Source organism: Centropristis striata, chromosome 16 (genome assembly GCF_030273125.1).
Source record: "Centropristis striata isolate RG_2023a ecotype Rhode Island chromosome 16, C.striata_1.0, whole genome shotgun sequence".
Classification (NCBI taxonomy): domain Eukaryota; kingdom Metazoa; phylum Chordata; class Actinopteri; order Perciformes; family Serranidae; genus Centropristis; species Centropristis striata.
Genome location: NC_081532.1, coordinates 1,329,632 through 1,357,374, shown reverse-complemented (window position 1 = coordinate 1,357,374; position 27,743 = coordinate 1,329,632). Strand labels below are relative to the sequence as shown.

Sequence of the window (27,743 nt, the reverse complement as noted above, 5' to 3'; positions counted from 1 at the left end):
TTTCTTTCCTTTTGATTTCTACTTCTCCTCACTAAAGACCACCTTCTGGTTCACTACTCTTCAGGGACCTGCCTGAGCACTTTGTCTACTGTTCTTCTTGTTCATGAGGCTCTCATTATAACAATGTAATGACAGCATATGTCCACTAGATGGAAGCGAAGGGACAGTGATGAGACATGAAGAACTCACTGAGGACAATAAGATTACATGTAATGACAAAACCACAAACTTCAGCTCATTTCATTGGACTTTTTATTTGATCACCCAAAAGCCTTTATTTAATTTAGATGATACATTATTTAGACGCTCATCATCACATTTCCTGATTTGCTCAAAGTGTTTGGTGAAATTTGTATCTCGATTATAAAACTTTGATGTGAATGCAGTAACGTTAACTACTGTAATATTACAATGTAGTCAGAAATCATCCAGAAGCTCATTTACATGCTACCCAACAGTTTTTACAGTGACACATTTCCATTTAACATATGACATCTGTTGAGGATGGAAACCTTTAAATTAAATTATCTGACTCCAACACATAATCCTCACCTATTTCTCTGCACAGATCGTTTGATGGGGAATGATGAGCAGGAGACGTCCGAGTTCTCAGTTTAACTTCACTTTATTACAATACGTCAAAAAAATGTGCAGTTACAGAGTCTCTGAGTTCAAACTACACATCCCTGATTACACAAAGGCTGATCAGTTCATGAAGGCTGGACCAAGTGTCATTTCCCTAAAACCCAGTTTTATAACCTAACAATGTTTACTAAGAATGCAGGTTGAACTCTTCCTCAAAGGTGCCTCCTGCGAATCCTTTGATTTGTCAGTTTTAATCAATATCAGGACATGTCATGTCACCAAGCAGAGAAGTCAGTTATCTTTCTGCTCAGCACCCCATATCTGTGACCTGACCTGTTATCAAAACATTCAAAACACAAACTCCTGCCTTGTTATGATTGGCAGAGATATTATTGGAGACAAAGACTTTGCAATGTCCACATAAAATATAAAACATAAAATATATCTTTTTGTGATTATATAATCTTACTCCAAATAGGGCAGGTGAAGTTTAAGCAGATGCAGTAAATTTATTTAGTTCAATCATAATTTAAAAACAATATTAGCACATGAGCATAGTAGCAAAGCATCTTGCATGCACAGAGAAAACACACACACACACACACATAGTGAATTACGCATGCATAGATAGTGACGTTCGTCACACAGAGACAGAATAACAGATTATTCTGACACATCACACTGCTGTGTCCAAACCCAGAGCCTTTTTAAACACCTTCTGTGCATCCTCAGCAAGCATGTCAAGGGAAGTACTGAGAGCTTTGTAGGTGAAGGCAAAAGAAAGGGCAGATGCTATTGGGATTCCAATGAATGGAACAAATCTGAACCCTTCCTCTGCTGCTATTATAGTAAGATCAGCCACAGTAAAACACAGCACCTTAATTATCAAATCTACGTTTATTTTTTTTTCACTCAGTGGTGACATCATCACTGCTCTGAGATCCTCCAAAGGCACTTTTGTACGACAAGCAAGATTCTGCAGTGACTCAGTATTAAGACCAAAAGAAACTTGGTACCCTTTAATGACAACAGCCAGCATGGTCAAATCGGCAGAACAAGAGAGCCCAGGGACGGGTACAGTTGCTGCAAGTGCAGATGCAGAGGCGTAGAGCATTATTTTAGCTTGTAAAGCCTCTTTCTTCTTCCTGATGACCTCCAGGCTGATGTTGGGCATGGCCAACAGCAGAACATCCCTCTTGTGTGCAGGAAGTTCTTCCTCGAGGGTCTGCTGCAGAAGAGGGAAGTCATACAGGTGGAGATCAAAGCTGGACACCAGGAAGACTTGTGGAGATTCAACACCTTGTTTTCCAAAACCTGAGGGACAAAGAGAACAGAGGAGTTTATATCAGATGATGAAATTAAAATGAAATGAGAAAACAACTCTTGAGCTTTCTTATGTCAAGATACATTTCCCTGCAACCCTCTCACACACTGAAATGATTGAAGGAGCGTGTAAATGTGACAGTAATATAGAGGTATGAATACTTAATAAAAATGCTGAATATCATCATGATGAGTATTTGAGTTGACTACATCAAAATTCATCAGTATAACTCCAACAGGAATCTTTGTGTAAAATATCCATATATAAATTAAGTTTACTTCTTCAAAATAAAATAATATTTGACTCACAGATTACAGAGTTTAAAAATGTGTAATAATAAGTGTAAAATCAGTCAGTACAACACATATTTTTAAGTAAATCATAAGCAAATTTGCAATTATATCCTACAATTATATTTACTCAGTTTATTTAGTGATGTCTACTCAGTTTTCCATATGGTTAACATAATATTTCAGTTACATTTACTCAGTTTATGTGGTAATTGAGCCAAGTCAATTCATTCAGACGTACTTGAAAATATTACTTAAATATACTCATTACTCATGTTTTGTTTAACCGATTTGAGAGCTTTCAAATCAACTCAATATTTTTAAGTGTGAAAATGTTGCACTGATTGAATTAAGTCATATGCAGTATCATTTTTTTTGAGTGAACCCTCTCCTTCCCTTCATCTCAACCTGGGCTGCCCATGTGTAAACTTCTGGCTCTTGGCCCTTTTAAATGAAGCAGTATGTTTTGTATGTGTCTTAATGTTTCAGGCATTTGTGATTTCTCCCTATAAACTTAAACTTACCTTCAATGCAGTATTTTCTGATCTCTTGAAGAGTTCTTTCTGCGTTGAACTCCCTCTGACTTCTTTCTTCATTACGTAAGTTATCGTCAATCTTCGAGCGAACAAAGTAGAACTTTTTCTTCATCTTCTGAATCTCCAGAGCGAGCTTCACATCATTTTCTCTGAAGCGATCAGCTGAGACGATGATGAAGAAGTCAAACCTTTCAAATCCAACATCCTGCAGGTATTTTTCAGCTAGAAAGTTGGGGCTGCCAATACCAGGAAGATCCCACAGTGTGACGTTGGGGAAGTTAGGATGGGGGTATGGTGTAGGCTCCATGGTGGTTTCTACACAACCAGTTGGAGCAGCTCCTTCATCCCTGTTGTCTACGCCTCTAAAGGCATTAACAAAGGTGGATTTACCAGAACCAGACTCTCCTGTGATGCCAATATTTAGTGGAATATTATTCTGCTCATCCAAACACTCCTGGATCTTTGCAGCCGCTGCGGCAGATCCTTCAGCTGTCATAATTTCTTTAATTTTTTGGATTTTTTCATCTTCAAATGGATTATCCATAGCTCTCCTTGAGAAATAAAGAGAGAAATAATTTCACTATTTTGGTTTAGGGGAATTGCAGGATTAGCTTACACAAATAATAATGAAAATAGCAAAGGGAGCTGGGTTTGTAAACTGCATTCAAATACACATTTTCCAAAAAAAATAACCTGTCTGCGCTTTAAGCTAAAGTGTGGTCTACAGTTTGCAAGAAATCTTTAATTGGCAGCAAAAACACTAAAACATGCAAAAAATAATTCATAAACATTTTTTCTCTTTTAGCTGAAATGTCCATTTTTCAAGCTTGTTACATGATACTGTGTTAAATGTAAAATAATGGAAAGTTAGTTACACATCCATAAAACACTGACTGTATAATAGCAGATACTCACTGAAGGCGTCTTCCTTCCTGATCAGACCGGAGCAGAGACCTATTAATTCCTGAGATACAGATTGATTTACAGATGATTTGTAGATCCTTCACCTTTTTTTGGACAGTGATGGTTTTAATAACTCGCTGTGACAGGCAGGGGGAGAAATTTGTTCTTGCTGCTGAAGGTGTTCAGTTAGTTCTGGCCAGGACATTTCATACTTCAAAAGATACTCAGATGTAGAACTGCTGGGAAGTCCTCATAGGGCCCTCCCACTGCAGCACACGTCACATTCAAATTCAAATTTCTGACCAATCACACAATAGTTATCGGACCCCACAGGAGAAAAAAATTCTGAATAACATCATTCTGTTCTTGCAGCCCTCAGAGAGAGAACACATTTCTCTGTTCTTGTGGAGTATTTATTAGCTTTCAAGATGTTCTCTTTGTTTCCTCATATGGAGGCTTCACTGGTTCCTGTAAGGGAGATGACCTTTAACAAAGGGAGGCGTGTTTGTGCCTGTTAGACTTTTTCAATATACAGTCCATGTTTAACTCCTCACTGTCTGTGCTCTGCATTATCTCTAGATAAGAGGAAATAGCCTGTCAGCTCTGGTCAGCATTAATTCATTTCTGATAGCAATAAGCAAAGATAAAAAAGGTCATTTAAATCCCTTAAATACCAATTGTAACCTCAATATATAATGATGTAAAACTGTGTAAAGTGTGTTACATTGGACGAATCTGCAGTGATGGAAACAGAAAAGTTTAGACCGAAATTTAATCAGATGTAACTTTAGAAGTCATGAACAGGAAAATGTAATGCACAATACTATGCATTTTGCAACTTTAATTATGTCTTATAACCATAAGTAAATATTTAAAAAAAAGTTAACAAATAAGTCTTACCGTATGAAGAACTTGAAACGTTGCTGCTCAAGAGGAAAAGTTACCTTCTGTTTCTGGGCTGTTGTACTTTTACAGTTGTACAGAGTTCAGCCCCTTAGACGCTCAATAAAGTGACCAATGAAAATGTCCTGCTGTGATGATGGAGACCAATCAGCATCGCTCACATATCCTGGTCCACATTGTCAGTGAAAGCACATGGTTTATAAGAAATGCAGAGAGGGAGGGTGTTTGTTTCAGAGCTCAAACCTGTAACGTGCTGGCACTCATTTAATTAACCAGTACTCGTCTTTAACAGGTTTATAGCTGGTGAAGAGCTGTTATCAGCCACAGGACATTTCAGTGATGTAATGTGAATATCTGTCCTTTAATGAAAACATGAAAAACAGCATAATGGGTAGGTGCTGCTACTGTAGCACAATATTGAAGAAAATCTTGAGAAAACAATGGACGGCACGATGAGTTCTGGAAACACAGCCTTGTGCGGGATTTAATGCTAAGATATCCAATACATATTCAATTGACAAGGTACAAACAATACTTTGGTCAGAATACAGAGTCCTTTCTATTCTTTGTTCTTTATACTCAAAACTTTTGGTCAATTTCACTCATGTCACTCACAATTTCATGTGAGGTCTTGTTCATGCTCTTTAACTTCCAGGATTTGTCCTCACATGAGACGAGAGTCGAAAAGATCAGAGTCAACAACTTATCTCAACCCACAGGCTTTTCCTGAATGTGCCAGATGGGCCGGGCTGTTAAACTCAGAGACACTGAGTCTCTGTGTCTTTTTCTGTTGCTTGTTTAATACTTCTATCATGAAATGTAATACAGTTTACTGTTACATGCAGTCAGTAAAGTCAAACATGTATTAATAGTTATAAGCATAACTTCTCCAACTACTTGGATTAACTATCATGAGATAAACTGGTAGGTTATAACGTCACTGATAAACACTTAAACATGTCCTGTTTGTGAGTTTGTGCAACCACTGAACATGATGACCAAAAGTTGTATTTATTGTTACATGTAGGATATAATACAACAGTGGGGCAGCATAGCTAGAAATATATATAAGGATTGTCAGGGCCGGCTCTAGCCCATTTGGTGCCCGAGGCGAGATCCATCTGTGTTGAATAGCTCCGCTTGCTGTTTCACAGTAGGTGGAACTCCTGTTGTTGTTTGCCCATGGTGCCAACCAGGCTATATAATACAACTGTCTGTCTATATAATTATTAACTTACAAGTACATTTGCAAAGAAGCACAGCTGGAGACGCTAACAACGTTAGAGACAAGAGAGACAATCAAAGTGCAAACCGTGCACTTGACTGACAACTTCAGTCTTCTTCAGAGGTGTCAGCTGATCGCTGTGACGTGTCTTTTTGTGGAGTTACTCATAGGGCGTGGTCAACCTGACAACTGGCAGCTGACACCTCTGAAGAAGACTGAAGTTGTCAGTCGAAACATGTCAGGTAAAAACATCTCCTACTTACCCTTGTCTGAACAAAAGAAACTAAGAAATAATATGGAGGTGTGAATGAGAGTGTGATTGTCTGTCTCTATGTGTCAGCCCTGCGATAGTCTGGCGTCCTGTCCAGGGTGTACCCCGCCTCTCGCCCAATGACAGCTGGGATCGGCTCCAGCCCCCGCGACCCGATTGCGGATAAGCGGTTAATGGTAATGAATGAATGAATGAATTATCAAGAGAAGTCTGGACTTCAGACCGGCCCTGGACTCATCCTGAGCCTTTAACGTAGTGGGGATAGTTGCAGGTTTAAGGACATTTTAGCATTTGGTGTGAGTGGTTGTTTCTCCAAAGCTCTCCACACATTCCTCTAATGTTGAGAGTCTCTTCCTCCTTCATACACCACCACCAGCTCCTGAGAGCTCAGTGTTCACTGAGTCATTCCTACACATCCTGTCTGTGCAGAATTAATTGGGCTGGTCATATTCAAATCCTGGCCATTTTGATTTATTGTAATGTGATTTTCAAACCGTACTAGTATATCTATGAGGGGTAGAGTCATTTGACATGTGAGAACTATGATAATAACCCACGTCACTTTACAGTTTACAGTCATATCACATCCTTCAGCATTCAGAAATCCAGCATTTGCAAACTTTCAATATGTGTTTTATACACCGCGTTCCAAATGATTACGCAAATTGTATTTAAGTGTCATAAAGATTACATGTTTTGTTTTTCAATTGAACTCATGGATGGTATTGTGTCTCAGGGCTCTTTGGATCACTGAAATCAATCTCAGACACCTGTGATAATTAGTTTGCCAGGTAAGCCCAATTAAGGAAAAACTACTTAAGAAGGGCGTTCCACATTATTAAGCAGATGACCATTTCCAAGCAATATGGGAAAGAATAAGGATCTCTCTGCTGCCGAAAAGCGTGAAATAGTTCAATGCCTTGGACAAGGTATGAAAACCTTAGATATTTCACGAAAACTTAATCGTGATCATCCTACTGTTAAGAGATTTGTGGCTGATTCAGAGCACACATGGGTTCGTGCAGATAAAGGCACAATGAGGAAGGTTTCTGCCAGACAAAAACATCGGATTAAGAGAACAGCTGCTAAAATGCCATTACAAAGTAGCAAAAAGATATTTGAAGCTGCTGGTGCCTCTGGAGTCCCACGAACATCAAGGTGTAGGATCCTCCAGAGGCTTGTAGTTATGCGTTATTCTATCAGTTATTCTATTGGGCCACCCCTAACCAATGCTCACAAGCAGAAACGGCTGCAGTGGGCCCAGAAATACATGAAAACGAATTGTCAAACAGTCTTGTTCACTGATGAGTGCCGTGCAACCCTGGATGGTCCAGAAGGATGGAGTGGTGGATGGTTGGTGGGCGGCCACCATGTCCCAACAAGGCTGCGACGTCAGCAAGGAGGTGGCGAGGCATGTTTTGGGCCGAATCATGGGGAGAGAGCTGGTCGGCCCCTTTAGGGTCACTGAAGGTGTGAAAATGTGGTAGTGTAAGTATGTGGAGTTTCTGACTGACCACTTTCTCCCATGGTACAAAAAGAAGAACCGAGCTTTCAGTAACAAAATCATCTTCATGCATGACAATGCACCATCTCATGCTGCAAGGAATACCTCTGCATCATTGGCTGCTATGGGCATAAAAGGAGAGAAACGCATGGTGTGGCCCCCATCCTCCCCTGACCTCAACCCTATTGAGAACCTTTGGAGCATCCTCAAGCAGAAGATCTATGAGGGTGGGAGGCAGTTCACATCCAAACAGCAGCTCCGGGAGGCTATTCTGACATCCTGCAAAGAAATTCAAGCAGAAACTCTCCAAACACTCACGAGGTCAATGGATGCAAGAATTGTGAAGCTGCTATCAAATAAGGGGTCCTATGTTAAAATGTAACTTGACCTGTTAAGATGATTTTGATTGAAATAGCTTTTGTTTTCAGTAAATATGACCTCCGAATGCTGGAAAATCCAAAAATGAGCATTTTCAGTTCTTAAAAACCTATAAAATGTTATAAAACTCTGTCGTGCGTAATAATGTGGAACAGTGCATTTAAAGTTTTTTATTTTTGAAAAAATACTGTTATCATTGGGAAGGTTGTCCAATCACATTAGAATTAATTAAACTAACGGTTGATGACTTAAATTATGCTGACTGTCATTTGCATCGACTATTTAGGAAAATCGGAGAAAAAACTCAGTTGCATAATAATTTGGAACACAGTGTAATCTACTATAACATGTTGGTGTGTCAGCTTGTGAGGTGAGCAGGTTAACTTTGTGTAACTTGAAGTCTGCCTCCTAAATAGCTCTGTCTCTTCCTGGGACATAAACCTATTTAACATGTTCCTGACTGTTTGAAATGTGAATGTTCTATGTGCTTTATCTATAATGTTGCTGTGACGTGTTCTTGTCTGTATGAAGTGTGAATGTTGGTATGGGTCAGCACTGTCTGGGTTGGTGTGTGTGTTGCATCATACTCATCTTTAGTGGTTTGGGTGTGGTCCTCCTGCAGCCTGCTGCCTCTCTGATAAGAGCCTCCTGGATCACATGAAGCCTCGTTAGGGCCCTTCAGCTTCTCCATAGGCTGTCCCAGTTGCCTTGGCAACATCAACAACAAAATGTTTTCATTCTTATCGTGCATCACAGTCATTTTCCAGTATTGTCTATATTGAACCATACTGTCCTTGTGTTTGTTGTCCTTCACATGACACCAGCTGGTGTTTCTTCCTCCTGGACTGCTGTTGGCCGTCTTCCTCTAGACTGGTTGATCTCTGGCTCGCTGTTAGTTGCGTCATGTTATCTCAGCTTGCGACTGGTCAAGCGAGGGTCTTTTATAGGGAGCCGGTAATCGTTTTGTTTTGGCATAGGTGGTTAGCATTATTATATCATGCTCTGTTAGTTGCAAGAGAGCAAACGGCAAAGCATCAAGCTTTTCATAATTACTAAACTCCCCCCTTCCACAGTCTCCAGAACTGTGGAGTTGGGACATCAGAATCATTAACATGTCATGAGTAAAATCATCTTTGATATTGTGAGATGTCATTTCTAATTAAACAAAAGTTTTCAATCACTTTATAGTCTAAAATTAATCCAAACAGTTCTAGGAGTTGTTTAAAATTCTTATTATAGGCCTATCTGCTCATTTAATTCCAAAAACCTCTAGCTAATAACTTTCTTTCTTGGGGAAAAAAAGAAAGGTAACATTGAATCAGGGTTGATGGAGTTGTAGGGGCGGGGGGAATGTGTGTGTGCTCTCTGTGAATGCCGTTGTATTATGTGTGTGTGTTGTATTGTGTGTGTGTGTGTTGTATTGTATTGTGTGTGTGTGTTTCCTGAAGGTGTGTGCGTGTGCTTCCAGTGTATGTGTGTGTATGTGTGCACGCTCTGTCAGTGTGGTCAGAGTTTGTGTGTCCCTTCCTGTTCCCTGCTTAGAGCATTTAACCCCTTATTAACTTTAGCTCAGCATGTATGTACAACATGTATTTACACATAAACAAGTATTTACATATTATCTCGTAACACAATGTGCCTGTTCAAATCACATATGTAAAAACATATTGAACTTCATAACAGAAACAGAAAAATTAAAATATTATAACACTTTTAAGTAAAGATATTATAACGTCAGTCAGTCCGTCAGGTTCCTTAGTATGAGTCAGTCTGGGATTTGTTCACTTTGGTATTTAGACTTTTCTTTTCTTAAACATGTTGGATTTCTTGAGTGTACCATGGAATTACACCCTTTTGACCTCTTGTCCAATTCATCTGTGTAAATCATCTAATTTGATTGTGAGGTCTGTACTTATGTACTTCTAACAGTTATCCATATTAATTACATATCAATTACGTATTGTCCTTTATATGTGAGGGAGCTTTGGTGTGTGCGTTTTCGGAGCTGTGGAGTTTGTGTGTCGTTTCCTTTATTCTTCTGGCTCTGCATCTGATTCTCTCCTGCCAGTTTACAGTGATATTTTTACTTATGATAGTCTTTACAGAATTCACAAGACAATTTGCCAGCACAAATTACATTAATACAAACACTAGAAAATACTTGTTAAACCAGCAGCAGGCAATTAACATTTAATTACATATGGAGCATTTAACATGATATGAGTGAATGGGTTTGAATGTTTTATATGTGATGTTTTATATGTCGTTAGAATGTTTTATATATACAGGGTACAAGTCAGTCGGGTCGTTGTCAGTGTCAATTGATTCTAACAGTTATATATTAATAGCATATCGATTACTTATTGCCCTTTACCATTCAGAGAGGAATTACTTTATTTGGCGCAACCAATGCGCAGATTCCGACCACCATTGAAGATACGTTTCCCGTGTATTTACAGTATAACGCCCCGCAGCTGGTGTCGTCCTCTTTAACTAGTGGAAGACCTCCACGTATGCATTAAACTCGTCTAGACAAAAGCACAAAAGATCCGTAAGTCTGTCTCGCCGGGCCCTGGGAGTGGCGACCACGGTTCTCTCGTTTTGGTTACTTATCACAACACAAAACCATCTCTCTGAATTTTACAGCAATCTCTTACGGCTGCATTACAAAATCACAACTTCGTGTCCGGGCAGGACTTCTGCAGAATTACACTCGGCCGTCAAAACCATCTGGTTTATCCCAAAAACCAGGCAAAACTCTTCAACAAATCTGAAAACAGCCAGGCGACCCCACAGCACGTCTTTCGGTCGATGACTCAGATCAGCCTACAGCTGAACAGTCCCCCATAAAAGAACGTCTGTGGCTCAGATCACCTCGCCAGCTCCCAGTCGAAAACTCTCTGCAGTCCACTGGGACCTCTGGCCGCCGACTTGTTAAGTGAGAACCTAATCAGACCCGAGATCGAAAGCCTAGAAGAACACCTCTTCACAGACCCATTCCGATATCTGATTGCTCCTTTGACCCGGAATCGAAAACGTAGAGACGCAGAGTCTCTCTCCGTCCAAACCGATATCTGTCGGCGCACTGTTTCTCCTTGTTCTAAGACAGCAATCCAAACCACTAATTTCTGTAATTAGAATTTATTTTCCAAATTTGTTGTTCTTATTGTTTTGGTTCACATTAAGAATATTATTGGTGGTTATTTTTGTATGTACACACAAAAATCACAAAAGACTGATTCGAACCTCCGTCGTCTTTACATACTATAGGCTCTGGTTCCAATATGTCAGAGGGAAGGTGCCCCACAGCAATAACACGACAGAGGGCTCTTTTTATATAAAGAGAGAAAAGATCTCCTACCTGATTTTTCGGCGCCAGGAGCTCTCGCTTGTAGGAGTGCAGCAATTTCTTCGTCCAGGCATGGTAGGATCATTTGCTTCCCCGAGCAAGCCCGGGTACTGACGGAGGGCGCGACGAGAACGCTGATCCATTGCCCCCTGTGGGGTCATTAGGTGGGAAGGAAAGGAACAGCTGGGTATCATCAGCATAACAATGGTATGAGAAGCCATGATTGCGGTCGATTGCAAGTGAAGTGGTGTAAATTGAGAAGAGAAGGGGCCCAGTACTGACCCTTGAGGCACCCCAGTGGATAGGTTTAGTAGTTTGGACACTTCCTTGTCCCAAGATACTTCCAAGGACTTGAACCATCTGGGGGCTGAACCAGAACCACTCAGCTCATCGAGTGTAGGGAGGATTCGGTGGTTAACAGTGTTGAAGGCTGCAGATAGGTCCAGAGCAATAGAGCTGATGATTGACCAGTTGCTCTAGCCAGGCGCAGTGATTCTGTTATGGACAGGAGTGCAGTCTCAGTAGAGTGACCCTGCTTGAAGCCAGACTGATTTGGTTCGAACAGGTTGTTCTTACCAAGGAATCTGGAGACTTGGTTAAAGACTGTGCGCTCCAGTATTTTTGATAGGGATGGTTTGATTAGGTTTTAATAGGTTTATAGCTGAAAAAGAGCTGGTGTTAGCCACAGGACACATATTCACATTACATGGGTCACTAAAATGTCCTGTGGCTGATAACAGCTTTTCACCAGCTATAAACCTGTTAAAGACTTCATCCTTGCTTGTGTTGCATTATTTCTTAAATGTACTTTGCTTTGGATAAAAGTGCCTGCTAAATGACATTGTAGCCATAGCCATAGACTGTATCAAGAAAAATAAAGAAAATACAGAAATGTTGAAAATGAAAGTTAACTAAATGTGTGCACCCAAATAGATAACTCAAATAAAGTGTATGTTATATGAACTCAAAACTGTGTCCAGTAATTTATGTGTAGATACAATGAAAGAAAAGGGAGCTTTAAGTGAAAGAAACAAAGATTTACCACCATTTTACTGTGTGGCTGCAGGTCAGCTTGATCAGCTAGAAAAACTGGTTAAATAAATGAATGCCAGCACGTCACAGGTTTGAGCTCTGAAACAAACACCCTCCCTCTCTGCATTTCTTATAAACCATGTGCTTTCACTGAAAATGTGGATATGTGAGCGATGCTGATTGGTCTCCATCATCACAGCAGGACATTTTCATTGGTCACTTTATTGAGCGTCTAAGGGGCTGAACTCTGTACAACTGTAAAAGTACAACAGCCCAGAAACAGAAGGTAACTTTTCCTCTTGAGCAGCAACGTTTCAAGTTCTTCATACGGTAAGACTTATTTGTTAACTTCTTAAGATTTCACTAATTTATTGTTATAAGAAATGTATAATTGCAAAATGCATAGTATTGTGTATTACACTTTCCTGTTCATGACTTCTAAAGTTACATCTGATTAAATTTCGGTCTAAACTTTTCTGTTTCCATCACTGAGGCTTAGTCCAATGTAACACACTTTACACAGTTTTAAATCTTAATATATTTAGGTTACAATTGGTATTTAAGGGATTTAAATGACCTCTTTTATCTTTGCTTATTGCTATCAGAAATGAATTAATGCTGACCGGAGCTGACAGGCTATTTCCTCTGATCTAGAGATAATGCAGAGCACAGACAGTGAGGAGTGAAAACATGGACTGTAAATTGAAAAAGTCGAATAGGCACAAACACGCCTCCCTTTGTTAAAGGTCATCTCCCTTACAGGAACCAGTGAAGCCTCCATATGAGGAAAGGAAAGAGAACATCTAATAATATTCCACTAAATATTGGCATCACAGGAGAGGCAAGTTCTGGTAAATCCACCTTTGTTAATGCCTTTAGAGGCATAGACAGCAGTGATGATGGAGCTGCTCCCACTGGTTATGTAGAAACCACCATGGAGCCTACACCATACCCCCATCCTAACTTCCCCAACGTCACACTGTGGGATCTTCCTGGTATTGGCAGCCCCAACTTTCTAGCTGACAAATACCTGCAGCATGTTGGATTTAAAAGGTTTGACTTCTTCATCATCGTGTCATGTGATCGCTTCAGAGAAAATGATGTGAAGCTCGCTCTGTAGATTCAGAAGATGAAGAAAAAGTTCTACTTTGTTCGCTCGAAGATTGACGATAACTTACGTAATGAAGAAAGAAGTCAGAGGGAGTTCAACGCAGAAAGAACTCTTCAAGAGATCAGGGAAAACTGCATTCAAGGTAAGTTTAAGTTTACAGGGAGAAATCACAAATGCCTGAAACATTAAGACACATACAAAACATACTGCTTCATTTAAAAGGGCCAAGAGCCAGAAGTTTACACATGGGCAGCCCAGGTTGAGATGAAGGGAAGGAGAGGGTTGCAGGGAAATGTATCTTGACATAAGAAAGCTAAAGAGTTGTTTTCTCATTTCATTTTAATTTCATCATCTGATATAAACTCCTCTGTTCTCTTTGTCCCTCAGGTTTTGTAAAAAAAGGTGTTGAATCTCCACAAGTCTTCCTGGTGTCCAGCTTTGATCTCCACCTGTATGACTTCCCTCTTCTACAGCAGACCCTCGAGAAAGAACTTCCTGCACACAAGAGGGATGTTCTGCTGTTGGCCATGCTCAACATCAGCCTGGAGGTCATCAGGAAGAAGAAAGAGGCTTTACAAGATAAAATAAAGTTCTGCGCCTCTGCATCTGCACTTGCAGCAGCTGTACCCATCCCTGGGCTCTCTTGTGCTGCTGATTTGATAATGCTGGCTGCTGTCATTAAAGGGTACCAAGTTTCTTTTGGTCTTAATACTGAGTCACTGCAGAATCTTGCTTGTCGTACAAAAGTGCCATTGGAGGATCTCAGAGCAGTGATGACGTCACCACTGAGTGCAAAAAAACAAAACATAGATTTGATCGTTAAGGTGTGTTTTTCTGTGACTGATCTTGCTATAATGATAGCAAAGGAAAGGTTCAGATTTTTTTCATTCATTGGAATCCCAATAGCATCGACCCTCTCTTCTGCATTCACCTACAGAGCTCTCAGTTCTTCCCTTGACATGCTTGCTGAGGATGCACAGAAGGTGTTTGAAAAGGCTCTGGGTTTGAACACAGCAATGTGATGTAATTTGTTAAATGAAAAATGAAAAACTGTTGGGTAGCATGTAAATGAGCTTCTGGATGATTTCTTACTACATTGTAATATTACAGTAGTAAACGTTACTGCATTCATATCAAAGTTTTATAATGTAGTTACAAATTTCACCAAACACTTTGAGCAGATCAGGAAATGTGATGATGAGCGTCTAAATAATGCATCATCTGAATTAAATGAAGGCTTTTGGGTGATCAAATAAAAGAGTTCAATGAAACGAGCTGAAGTTTGTGATTTTGTCATTCCATGTAATCTTATTGTCCTAAGTGAGTTCTTCAGGTCTCATCACTGTCCCTTCACTTCCATCTAGTGGACATATGCTGTCATTACATTGTTATAATGAGAGCCTCATGAACAAGAAGAACAGTAGACAAAGTGCTCAGGCAGGTCCCTGAAAAGTAGTGAACCAGAAGGTGGTCTTTAGTGAGGAGAAGTAGAAATAAAAAGGAAAAAAAACACACAGGCAGCTCCTCTGGTAACAAAAGTTAGAGTCAGTAAGATGTGTCAGTTCAGTCCTATCCATTGATGAAGAAGGAAAGCATCCCAACAGATATCTAATAAATATTCAATTGTACGTTGTAACAGACAGTCTAGATGTGCTATTACTGTAGTACGGTATAGCGCCACAAGGGGGTGTATCCTACTACTACTCCTGTATAATTAGTGAACGTAGCGCAGTGGAGACCTGGCTTTGTATGGTCAATGTTTAAACACTGTAGAATAAAACCACTGTGTGGAAATCCCCACTTCTGTGTCCGTCGTCTATCCAAGTTAACCTGCTATCTGGAGCCTCTGCTAATGCTAACTGCTAATTCCCTTAGCCTTTCCAACTGTCGACAGTTTTAAATACCTGGGAGTAACACTGGACAATAAACTTGGTTTCAACCAACACACCACCGACATCTTCAAGAGGAGCCAACAAAGTCTGCAATACGTAAACTCAAAGGACTGAATGTTTCCCCTCATCTTCTCCTTCTGCTATACCAAAGCAAAGCCCATCCTCACATACTGCTCCTCCTGCTCCTCCTGCTTCTTCAACATGCTAACTGTCACCAACCGGGCCAAACTCACACGCATCACCAATATTGCTGCTAAAATAATCGGACTCCCAACACCCAGTCTCACTGAACTGAATAACAGGGACATCTCACACATTGCAACCACAATAGAACAGGACATTACACATCCACTCAACCAGGACCTCACCCCACATCACACACCCACTCAACCAGGACCTCACCCCACATCACAGACCCACTCAACCAGGACCTCACCCCACATCATAGACCCACTCAACCAGGACCTCACCCCACTGCCTTCTGGTCGGAGGTACAGAACTTTAAGGTGTAAAAGTGCTTGCTTTGGAAAAAGCTTTATCCCTGCAGCCATTGCTGCTCTAAACAAAAGAGCACAATGAATGTTTATTTGACATGTAATGTTTCTATGTCATGTGTTGTGTGACGTTAATGTACAGTGATGTGAAAATGAATTTCCCCTTGGGGACAATAAATCTAATCTAATCTAATCTCTGCCTACACCAGCTCATGTTACAACGTACATTTCCAAAGGCACATTTGGAAGTGTGACACGACTAAATAAACACGACTAAACCACCATACCTCAAAAATACTCCTCACAATTATCCTTGAACAGTGAACAGTTCTGTGAATATCATGCAATTAATCTTATTGCCATATTTTATTTTATTTATCTGTTTTTTGGCCTGGTTGTGTAACACTTTATTCTGAAAACTGGAAACCGCACGTCGACACAACAAATACATTTTCGGTGCGACGCAATTAAATTATTTCACGTGGTGTGTTCATGTAAAATTAATACTTCATCTCCTCTCTGCTGGTAAGAGTTTTATACTGAAAAAAAGTGAGAAAGAATGACAGTAAAGTGTTTATCCTTCATGTCAGCTCGCTCTGAGCAGTTTCAATGAATTTACCATAAATATTACAATGCGGGCGGACTACATTATATATTGTTATTATTATTATTATTATATAGGGGCGGCTGGTTTGACTACGGAGAAGCGAGTGACGGCTCACTGGACCGCAGTCAAACTTCCGGGTCACGTAAACCCGACCAATTAAATATTAAAATCAAATTCAGTCCTGGTGCCCGTTTTTCCATTTTGTAGTTTTGATCTGAGCCTAATATTGAATATGAAAAAACAAGCATTTTGTCCGTTTTTTGTGTTATAATAAAAAACAACTAACAAAATAACCAGTCAATTTTTCATTATTTGATTTTGATTGCCAATTGAAAATGGAAAGAACGAATGATACACGGATTCACCAGTACCAAAGTTGATTTTAATATTTAATTGGTTGGGTTTACGTGACCCGGAAGTTTGACTGCGGTCAGTGAGCCGGGATGAGAACAGAAACCACTGTCTTTCATTGTAGCCTTTTTCCAGTTACGATAACCCTCGAATGAGGTGAAAACAGTCCTTGGAGCATCGGGGAGTGAAAAATGCCTACAAGCAAAACAGTAAGTTGCATCTTTCGAGTGTGAGTATTCTAACCAGGGGTGAGATTTGTACCAGTCGCTGCAGAAGCTTCTCCTGGCTCCTCCCTGGAGGGTCTTAGGGAAACTCTCTCGCACTGGCACCTCACACCTGGACTTGGATATGTCTAGAAGATGGAGAGGAGGAAAGATTCAAACTGCATTACATCTGAACTAATTATACAATATAATGACCAGTAAAACATAATCAATTTGGAACTGTCATTGATAAGTTATAACCATCAGACTGTGTTTAACACACACTAATATTTTAGCCTGGGAGAGTATTTTTAGCTTAATTTGTTTAATTTTGGAATTTAATCTGAGCAATAGATCTAAAATACACTTCACAAAATATTAAAACTCTGTCCCCATCTCATCACGCTTTCACACTGACAAGTTTCCCCAATTATTCATATTTAAGCAAACATGAATATATATATTTATTTGAAGAAGTCTAAGCAATGTCTCTTAACCCTTTATCGGGCGAAAAACTATATTTGATAACTTCAGGTAATATTTCGAGAAAAAAGTTGCAAATTTACTCGCTTAAAGTGGCAAATCTACAAGAAAAGAAGTTGCAGATTTAAGAGATTTAAAGTGGTAAATCTGGGCAAAAAAAGTTGCAGATTTACGAGAAAAAGTAGGGGAAAAAAGCTCATTTTTTCTCCCAGATTCACCATTTAAAATCTCATAAATCTGCAAATTTTTTCTCGTAGATTTGCCACTTTAATCTTGTAAACTTTTTTCTCAAAATATTACCCCCCTCCCCGGGTCCGTATGTTTTTTTTTTACACATTCTGGCAGTATGTAATATCCTGCAATATTCTCTAGGGTTGAAATTTGCAAGTATTTCAATGAGTGGCCTATTAAGGGTTAAATACAGCTTATAGCAAAACGTCCTTCTTTGTCATGTGTTGTTCTTATTTATATGTAACTTAGTATACTAAGCAGCAACAATTTTCTTTCTTTCTTTTCTCTCTCCTTCCACCTTATCTTCATCTTTTCTCTCTCCTTCCACCTTATCTTCATCTTTTCTCTCTCCTTCCACCTCATCTTCATCTCTTCTCTCTCCTTCCACCTCATCTTCTCCGTCTACCTTGCTCAGTTGTTCATTTTCTATTTCTGTCGTCTTTCTCTTTGGTGAGAAAAAACTCTGTATGCTACTTTTCCTCTTCATTTCTGTAAAATTCAAAGTAACTTTTAATCAATATTAGCGTTTGTAGCCTACTTTACACATAACTAAAGTCAGACCTAGCTAACATTACATGTATAATTAATGGAATAACTTTCTACAACCAGATTTTTATCATCTCAAAACCAGCATCGCAACTATGCTAGCACTGTGCTTTCATTATAATTTAATTTCTTGACAGATAGTTAATCAGTTTTTACCTCTTTCCTCCCGTCTCTTCTTTCCTCGCGACTCCTGGCATTTGCCACCCTAAAAGAAAGCCCGGTAGATCCGCCCATGACAACACTGCAACAAGTTCAAAGAAAAGGGATGTTTTCAGTGAAATTACATGGCAAGTTAAACTTAGATATTGTTTAAAAAGTGTAACAGATGTGATGACTTTTTTTTTTAAATGAAGCTTTGCTGATTAGTACAAATGTGATATGATTATTTTCAAAATGTCAAATAAGTGTGTTTTGAATGTTACAGAAGTGATAATTTGTACAAAAATATATTTCATGATTTGAAAATGTGATAATGTGTGTCTCTCTCTCTATGTGTATGTGTAAATTTCTTCATTGAGGATGAACATGATTTAAAAAATATATATATATAATTTTTTTAATCTGATTATATCTATCTATCTATCTATATATAGATAGATAGTGAAGTGATCTAGTGATCTTACATATTTGACTTGATTTAAAATTCGTCATTGAGGATGAACATGATTTCAATATATATATATATAATTTTTAAAATCTAATTATATCTATATCTATATATATAAGGATGAAATAACCGACTAAGGTTTTGCGGTGTATGTAACACTGAGACACACTGAGTCCATCCTTCAGGTTCACTTGGCCAGCTAACGTGCTTTCATTATCATTTAATTTCCTGATAGATAATTAATCAGTTTTTACCTCTTTCCCGCCGTCTCTTCTCTCCTCGCGACTCCTGGCTGCCTCGCTTCGCGCCACTCAGTTTTCAAAACAAATCAGTCTCTAGCCGGCCGCTCTGACGTTAACTCGTGCTGCATTCACTGCAGTCGGACATTCAAAATCAGCGCTCGTAAATGTCAAATCGGACGTAACTTTTCTTTTAATTAGTTGCTGGCAACTGCGGTGGCAGCAGGGGTGGCAAGGCTTTCTTTTTTGGTGAGAAAAAAACTACATATGCTACCTTTCCTCTTATTTTCTGTAAAATTCAAAGTAACTTTTAATCAATATACAGAACTAACGTCAGACCTAGCTAACATTACATGTGTAGTTAACGAAATAAGTTAACCAGCATCGCAACTATGCTAGCACTGTGCTTTCATTATAATCTAATTTCTTGATAGATAATTTATCAGTTTTTACCTCTTTCCCGCCGTCTCTTCTCTCCTCGCGACTCCTGGCTCCCTCGTTTCGCGCCACTCAGTTTTCAAAACAAATCAGTCTCTTGCCGGCCGCTCTGACGTTAACTCGTGCTGCATTCACAGCAGTCGGACATTGGACATTCGCGTTCGTAAATGTCAAATCGGACGTAACTTTTCTTTTAATTCGTTGCTGCCAACTGCGGTGGCAGCAAGTTCAAAGAAAAGAGATGTTTTCAGTGAAATTACATGGCAAGTTAAACTTAAATATTGTTTAAAAAGTGTAACAGATGTGATGAGTTGTTTAAAAAAAATGAAGCTTTGCTGATTAGTACAAATGTGATATGATTAATTTCAAAATGTTAATATTCCGGAGTCCATGAAAGCACCAGCACATTACTACTTGATGACGTCACGATATAAAATCTAAAGGATTGGCTTTAACTACAATCTTGTTTTTGAGTGATGGTAACAGTAAAAAGAAGATATTTCATATATTTAGTATAAAAAAAGATGTTATCCTCATTTTACCTTTATATATATATTATATTTGCAACCATTTTCAACATTTAGAAACTTTAACTCACATGTGATCTGTGCACTTTATTGCTATGACCAAAACTAATTTGCACATGTATTCCAGCCACTTTATGTATTTGCACTCAGCAGTTTTTGTCTCCATGTGAAGTGATCTTACATTAAAAATATTGTTTGTTTAATTGCTAATATTTTTTATATTTCTAGTTCATACCGCTTTTTTTTATTTTTACTATTTATTATTTTTATATTGAAGCTAGTCTCTATCTTGCTATCCACTTTGCTGCTGTAATACTGTAAAGTTCCTCATGTGGGACTAATAAAGGAAAATCTTATCTTGTCTTATCTTAACAAGGTAGAATATTTCCCTTGTATCTGAGGAGCTCCTGGTATGTGTGGCAGCCTGTGTGGACCTGCATCATGTTTTCTCCACTGGAAGGCTGAACTACAAGACACTTTATTATATTTTATCTGCCACATGGGGCATCCAAGAGGAGTTTTGTTCAAACTTGAGTCACAGCTGAAGCGTCTCTGATGAACACATTGATGTCCTGATCCTGGTTAAAGTGAAGGAGCGAACACAAACTCAGTCTGACGTCAGTATGAAGTTGTTGTGAGCCTGGACAGCCAGCAGAGGGCAGCCTGCAGCTATTGATGAGCACAAAGGCCTTTTGGGAAACTTTGTAAAGAGAGAAAGAGCAGAGAGATGAGGAAGAGGAAGTGTTCTTCATCAGTCCACAGGGAGATGTAGCCTCGACTGACAGATTTTTGTGTATTTTTATGTGTTTTTTGTATTTTGTTGTGCTTTTTTGTGTGTGTTTGTATTTTTTTTTGTCATTTTTGTAGGTTTTTTAATGTGTGTTTTTATATGTGCTTTTTGTCATATTTTGTGTTTTTTGTTTTTTTTTTGTTTTAATTTTTTTAATGTGTTTTCTGTGTGTCTTTGTGTCTTTTTTTTAAAGTTTTTTTTACGTGTGTTTTATGACTGCTTTTATGTCCTTTTCGGCATATTTTGTGTTTTTTGTGTGTTTGTAATTTTTTTTGTGTGTTTTTTGTCATTTTTGTAGGTTTTTTAATGTGTGTTTTTATATGTGCTTTTTGTCATATTTTGTGTTTTTTTTGTTTTTAATTTTTTTAATGTGTTTTCTGTGTGTCTTTGTGACTTTTTTTGAAGGTTTTTTTACGTGTGTTTTATTACTGCTTTTATGTCCTTTTCGGCATATTCTGTGTTTTTTGTGTGTTTTATGTAAAAAAAAATGGTGTGTGTTTTTATGTTTTTTGTTGTGCTTGTTGTGTGTGTGTGTTTGTAATCTTTTTTGTGTGTTTTTTGTAATTTTTGTAGGTTTTTATATGTGCTTTTTGTCATATTTTGTGTTTTTTGTCATTTTTTGTGTTTTAAAATTTTTCATGTGTTTTCTGTGTCTTTATGTGTATTTTTTTGTCATTTTTTGGTAGGTTTTTTTGTGTGTTTTATGAATGTTTTTATATGTCCTTTTCGTCATATTTTGTGTTTTTTTGTGTGTTTTATGTAATGTAAAACATGTCCCCATCTCTCCTTTCTGTTTCACAAGGACAGCTGGACACTAAAGGATGTTTGCATGATTTGATGCTTCACTGCTCCTCACAGTTTTAACTTCTTCTGTCACACAGACTCTCAACTGTTTTCATGCACTCACAGTGAAAACTGCATCAGGAAGATGTTTCCACTGACTCTGGTTGTCTTGTCCTGCTGCAGGTGCAGAGGGTAAACTTGTCAGTTTATTCAGTCTCTTTATGAGTACAGGCTGGGAAAGCTAAATTCATGCTACACCACAGTTACTGATATTGACTCTATGGAGTTTTGGGCTATTTTGTCCATGTTTGGATCCTTTTCATCCTTCTCAGAATAAAAAATCACTTATTATCAGGTCATATAGGTGAAAAAAATATACCAACATGGCATTTAAACATTTTTTAAGTGGTGAATACAGGATACACCACTTACTGAATATTAAGACAGAAATAACAAGTAATGTTTGTAACAGAAGAAAGATCATTAATTATAATAAAAAATGTTGCCTGGTCACACATTCACTCATTTAAGATGTATGTAAATTATCATATATTCTTTGCTCTTTACATTAAAATTTAACTTCATGTTAACCCTGTGAAGTCCAAAAGCTCCAAATAATCCAGACTTGTTGCCTCCATCAGACTAGAAAACAAAGCAGCGTGGAGCCCTACTGTACATTTACCTCTAAAGTTCTGGCTGTAAACTCCATGAGGCCAGTTTCAGTTTGATGATGATATACCAAGTAAAACTGGAGACAAGCTCAAATAGATTTAGTATCAAATGATAGAACTGGATGGAACCCTCTTATATGGTAGATTTGACACCTTTGGTCACATTTGACACATTTAAAACTCTTTACTGAGCATGATAGTGTTTTGAAAGTTAAAAAAAAAAGAGATTCAAAATCACATTTTATGTTGGACTAAAGGACTAAAAAAGACACAAATTTACCAAAAAAGACACAAAATGACAAGAAAAAAAAAGACAAAATGACCAAAAAAAGAGTTGGATGACAGGATCTGTTGAGAAATGCATTGAGGAAACCTTTAAATTTAATTTTCTGACTCCAACAGTAAATCCTCTCACCTATTTCTCTGCGCAGATCGTTTGATGGGGAATGATGAGCAGGAGACGTCCAAGTTCTCAGTTTAACTTCACTTTATTACAATACGTCAAAAAAAATGTTTAGTTACAGAGTCTGAGTTCAAACATCACTTCCCTGATTTACACAAAAAAGGCGGATCAGTTCATGAAGGTTGGACCCCCCTTCTGTCCCTGAAACCCAGTTTTATAGCCTAACAATGTTTACTGAGAATGTGGGTAGAACTCTCCAGAAGGTGCGTCCCTCTCGAACTGTTGATTCGTCAGTTTTAATCAATATCAGGACACGTCATGTCACCAAGCAGAGAAGTCAGTTATCTTTCTGCTCAGCACATCATGTCCATGACCTGACCTGTTCCCAAAACATTCAACACAACCTCCTGCCTTGTTATGACTTGCAGAGATATTGGTGGGAACACAGATTTTGCAATGTTCACATAACATACCAAACATAAAATATATCTTCTTGTTATGATAGAATCTTACTACGTTTAAGCAGATGGAATACATGTATCTAGAGTAATCATAGTTTTAAAACAATATTAGCACATGATCATTGTATCAAAAGCATCTTACATGATTAATCTATAAATGCATAAAGAGAGGTTACATACACAGTTAGTGAATTACGCAGCATAGACAGTGACCTAGTCAATCAGATAGTGATCCCCATCCACAGAGACAGAAAACAGAGACAATAGAACATTTTAGATTATTTCTAACAGATCACACAATCACAAGATCACATTTATGTTGGTTTTTCTTTGTTTCTTTTTGGTTCAAAATGTTGATCTCGTCAACATAGAGTCCAAACATTTTCAACTCAGGATTCCCTGCTGCAGCACTTGAAGACCTACCAGTCTGGGTGAAAATGAACATATCTATTTGATCAAATAATCATCTAGTGATATTCTCAATAGATTTAAATGATTCCTTGACCCAGAAAATGTAGATTTTGTAGCTGCTCACCAAATGCCTTCAGGATTTCACTCGTGTAGGTGATGAATCTCTGTTGGTGGTAATAAACATAATCTATCCAGTTAACCCCCTCTTGTTATCATGAGCCTGTCAGTCATTGTGTCTTGTGCTTTCCCTCAGGTGGAATCAGTGAGGCTGATTAAGGGAAGGTTATAAAGAGGAGGTGGTGACCTCTTCTCGCTCTCTCACTTCCACCTTGCAGCAGCAGCATGTTAGTGATCCAGCCTTTTCTTTGGTTTTGGCTCTGCCGACTTTGGTTAAGCAGTGTAGATATAAGGTCTGATGGAATCATATTGTGAAGAGACTGCCACATGGCTACTTAATATTCATGGGTGACCGTGATCAAGGTGTCAGCAGGCAGCGTAAACCTACCTAATGTGAATATGATGCGCCTGGACTCAAGAATGAGATAAACACTCTATGTCAGGGCGCTTAAATTACAATATCATGCAGTGTAGTGAAGTTTAATTGCAGTTATATGCTATATAGTAACGTTAGTTGTCAAGTCAGGTGTGTGTGTGTGTGTGTTCTTTGTGTGTCTGCGAGACAGACTGTCAACATGTCTTTGATTTGTGACAGGAGCTGATGTTGACTGTGTGGACAAAGACAGCAGTTAGTTAATACCCTGTTTAAGCTAAACAATGTTTTTTTATCAGTATCTGCATTTATATTGGATGGAGTGATCAACTACAAAACGTATGATGCACTGTGCGCTAAAATGTGCAGCTAGAATTCAAGATTATGATTTGTAAAGATTATGTATATCAAAACTAACTGCACTCACAAGCCAACTACTCATGGAAATAATTCAAAAGTTCTTTTGTACATGTAATTTTCAAACGTGCCATTGAATGTCATTAACTTGAATTTCACACTGAGGTTTCCAAACCCAGGGCCAGTTTAAACACTCTCTGTGCATCCTCAGCAAGCATGTCGAGGAACGTGTTTAGAATTCTGTAGGTGGAGACAAAAGAGAGGCCCATTGCTGCTGGGATTCCAAATATTGGAATAAACCTTGACGCTTCTTCTGCTGCCATTAACTTAGCTGCATTTCCAAATGGAAGAAGAGCCTTCAGGACAAGATCACGGGTTATTTTTTTTGCAGCCAGTGGTGAAACAATGATCTTCATCAGATCATCCAATGGCACATTTGATCTGTTAGCAAGGGAATGCAGTGATGAGTCATCAAGACCAAACCCATATACGTATCGTGTGACAACAACAACCAACACTCCCAAATCAAGGGCAAAAGAAAACCCAGGAACCGGTACAGCTGCTCCACCTGCACTAAGAAGAGCCCAATATTTTATTTCGGATAGGAAAGCCTCTTTCTTCTTGTTGATGACCTCCAGGCTGATGTTGGGCATGGCCAACAGCAGAGCATGCCTCTTGTGTGCAGAAAGCTCTCTCTCTAAGGTTTTCCACAAGAGAGCGAATTCATACCGCTCCAGATGAAAACTGGACACCAGGAAGACTTGTGGAGACCTGACACCTTGTTGCTGAAGACCTGTGTCATGAAAGGAAAAAAACTTAAAATGACAAGACAGATAAAAAATAATTACAGCTTTCAAAAGGTACAACATCATGTGCATATCTCAAGACACATGTTGTTGTATTATTATTTGTGTAGATGTTTTGGCACCAACTGCTTTTATCGGACCTTCTCCACCCAATCTATCAAAGTCAGAAGTAGTTACATTTTTCCTAAGATCTGAACTTTCCTCCTCTGGTCTGTGTTTTGACCTTATAAAATGTACACAAAACTGTCGTCTTGTTCTTTGGGATTTGAACCAGTGACCCTCCAGTTACAAATCCGATTCCAAACCTCTCGGCCACAGACTGCCCTACAGTCACCTACAGTCATCCTCCATGGAGAATGAGAGGGGAGCTTCTATGAGCCTGCAGGTCACTACCAGAAGGTCTCTGACTGCTGTATGGGCCTTTGTGCAGACTAGTTTCTCTGACTAACCACCTGTAGAATGTAGTGGTGTCAACAATAATCGATTCGGCGATGCATCGCAATGCGGGGCATGCACGATTCAGCATAGATGCAGCAAAGTGCCATAATCGATTATGTTTATTTCCTGTCCTCCAGTGGAAAGTTGTGGGGGACAGGGTGGGAATTTCACACTCTGGCCTTGATGCCCTGTGAAAAAATGTTCAATTTACGGCCAAGGTGGCCTTTGCGCCCCTGTCAAAGTTCCAGTAAACACAACGCTAACCCGACCCACTCCCCGTCCTTCAGACATGCACATCAACACATGGCTAATTTGAATATTCTAATGAGCCATGTGTTGATGCAGCACAGGTAAGCTAGCAGGAAGCTGCTTTGATATGTTGTGACTGAAGTATGTGGTAGTATTTGACAGAACTTAACATTTACGTTTTTATATAAAGTACTATTGATAGGTAATTACCATTGTATTTGCCTATTTAAAGTCGACTCATTAAGTTACATTTTTGCATCACGAAAACTAGCGATAGCTAGCTAGGTGGGATATCGCTAACGTCTTCCCTAGCTCAGGGACATTTAGCTGATGTAGATTTCACCTCAGCAGGTTCCTTTTTATGGCAGGGAGGAGGCATTTCTCTTTCCTTACTCTTAGATGAACTCAGGCAGGAGATTCATTTTGCCATCTTTCCAAAATATATGCATTTGCCGTCTTTTCAAAACAGGTTCATTTGTCATTTTCCAAAAAGGTCCTTTCTAATATATTTAATATATTGTGCATTAATGTTTCTTGGTGAATGAGAATGTTAAGGTATTAATCTGAAAGGTATTTAATGACATTTATGTCAAAGATACAGGAGAGTGATGATACACACATAGCAGCCAATAAAATCTATTGTTATTAGGCCTATCTGACTGCTTGTATTGCCTCATGACTGACGAAGAATGTCCCTTGTTGCGTGCAGTATAATTGTGATGCATCGCAATGCATTGTAGAATCGAATTGAATCGAATCGTTACCTGGTGAATCGTAATCGAATCGAATCGTGAGGGAAGTGCCAATGCACACCCCTAGTAGAATGTAAACCTGTCTAAAGACTGGGATCTCTGAACAAAGAAATCAGGACTGTCGAACAACGGCTTTTAATTATGGACATCTTGTAATTATTCTGTTATTATTACAGTAATGATTACAGACTGTAAGTCACTTACCTTGAGTGCAGTCTTCCCTGATTTCTTTGAGAATCTTTTCAACATTGAACTTTGACTTCATTATCTTCATCTTTCTTTTCTCATCACGTAAGTTATGGTCGATCTTTGAGCGAACAAAGTAGAACTTTTTCCCCATCTTCTGAATCTCCTTAATGAGCTTCACATCATTTTCTCTGAAGCGATCAGATGAGACGATGATGAAGAAGTCAAACCTTTCAAATCCAACATGCTTCAGGTATTTGTCAGCTGGAAACTTGGTGGTGCCAATACCAGGAAGATCCCACAGTGTGACGTTGGGAAAGTTAGGATGGGGGTATGATGTAACCTCCTTGGTGGTTTCTTTAAAACCAGTGAGAGCAGCTCCTTCATCACCATCATGTAAGCCTCTGAAGGCATTCACGAAGGTGGATTTACCAGAGCCTGACTCTCCTGTGACGGCAATATTTAGTGGAGTATTTTTCTTCTTCTCCAAATACTCCTGGATCCTTGCCAAAGCTAAGGCTTGATTACTGTTTTCTAGTGCTTCTTTAATGTCTTCAGCTGATTTGCCGTCAAGTGGATCTTCCATGGTGATCTTTGAAAACTGGAGAAAAAGAGAAGTTATAAAGTTACCACTGTTTTATAGGAAATAGTAAAAAAATTGTCGTAAGACAATGATCTAACATCATGTACATAGAATCTTAAAAACAGACCAAGATCTTACATGTAAACTAAATCTTTAGAAGTCATTAAATATTTCCCCCTCTTCTGTTTCATTATGATGTAACATAACCTCAAACACACCGCATCACTTTGGCATAAAAAGATGAGTACAGAATTACACAGACACTCCACCCCCTGCTGTGAGGAGGTGATATATGTGGATACCATATTCCCACAATACTGATATCCTGCTGACA

General features: G+C 38.8%; 1 protein-coding gene and 1 pseudogene across 1 annotated transcript; one reads left to right on the top strand and one right to left on the bottom strand.

Moving 5' to 3' along the window:
- Nucleotides 1-268: 268 nt before the first annotated feature.
- Nucleotides 269-27,412, bottom strand: LOC131988339 (uncharacterized). Its single transcript, XM_059353458.1, has 10 exons — nucleotides 26,845-27,412; nucleotides 24,571-25,188; nucleotides 16,999-17,107; nucleotides 15,450-15,594; nucleotides 11,551-11,744; nucleotides 11,281-11,417; nucleotides 7,328-7,501; nucleotides 3,651-3,810; nucleotides 2,724-3,286; nucleotides 269-1,899 (listed from the first exon to the last, which is right to left on the bottom strand). The coding sequence occupies exons 1-10, from the start codon at nucleotides 27,410-27,412 to the stop codon at nucleotides 1,262-1,264; spliced, it is 3,306 nt and encodes a 1,101-aa protein (XP_059209441.1). The 3' UTR covers nucleotides 269-1,261.
- On the top strand, nucleotides 13,068-14,649 carry LOC131988112 (interferon-inducible GTPase 5-like; annotated as a pseudogene).
- Nucleotides 27,413-27,743: the final 331 nt, after the last annotated feature.

Excerpts from the sequence above, each read along its gene's own strand:
- LOC131988339 (XM_059353458.1), bottom strand. The coding sequence starts at position 27,412 with ATGGAAGATCCACTTGACGGCAAATCAGCTGAAGACATTAAAGAAGCA. Across the intron at positions 17,108-24,570 it reads AGTGTTTAAACTGGCCCTGG|ACATATCCAAGTCCAGGTGT; the intron begins GTTTGGAAACCT and ends TCCATCTTCTAG. Across the intron at positions 7,502-11,280 it reads TCCTGGCGCCGAAAAATCAG|TGACCCTAAAGGGGCCGACC; the intron begins GTAGGAGATCTT and ends TCACACCTTCAG.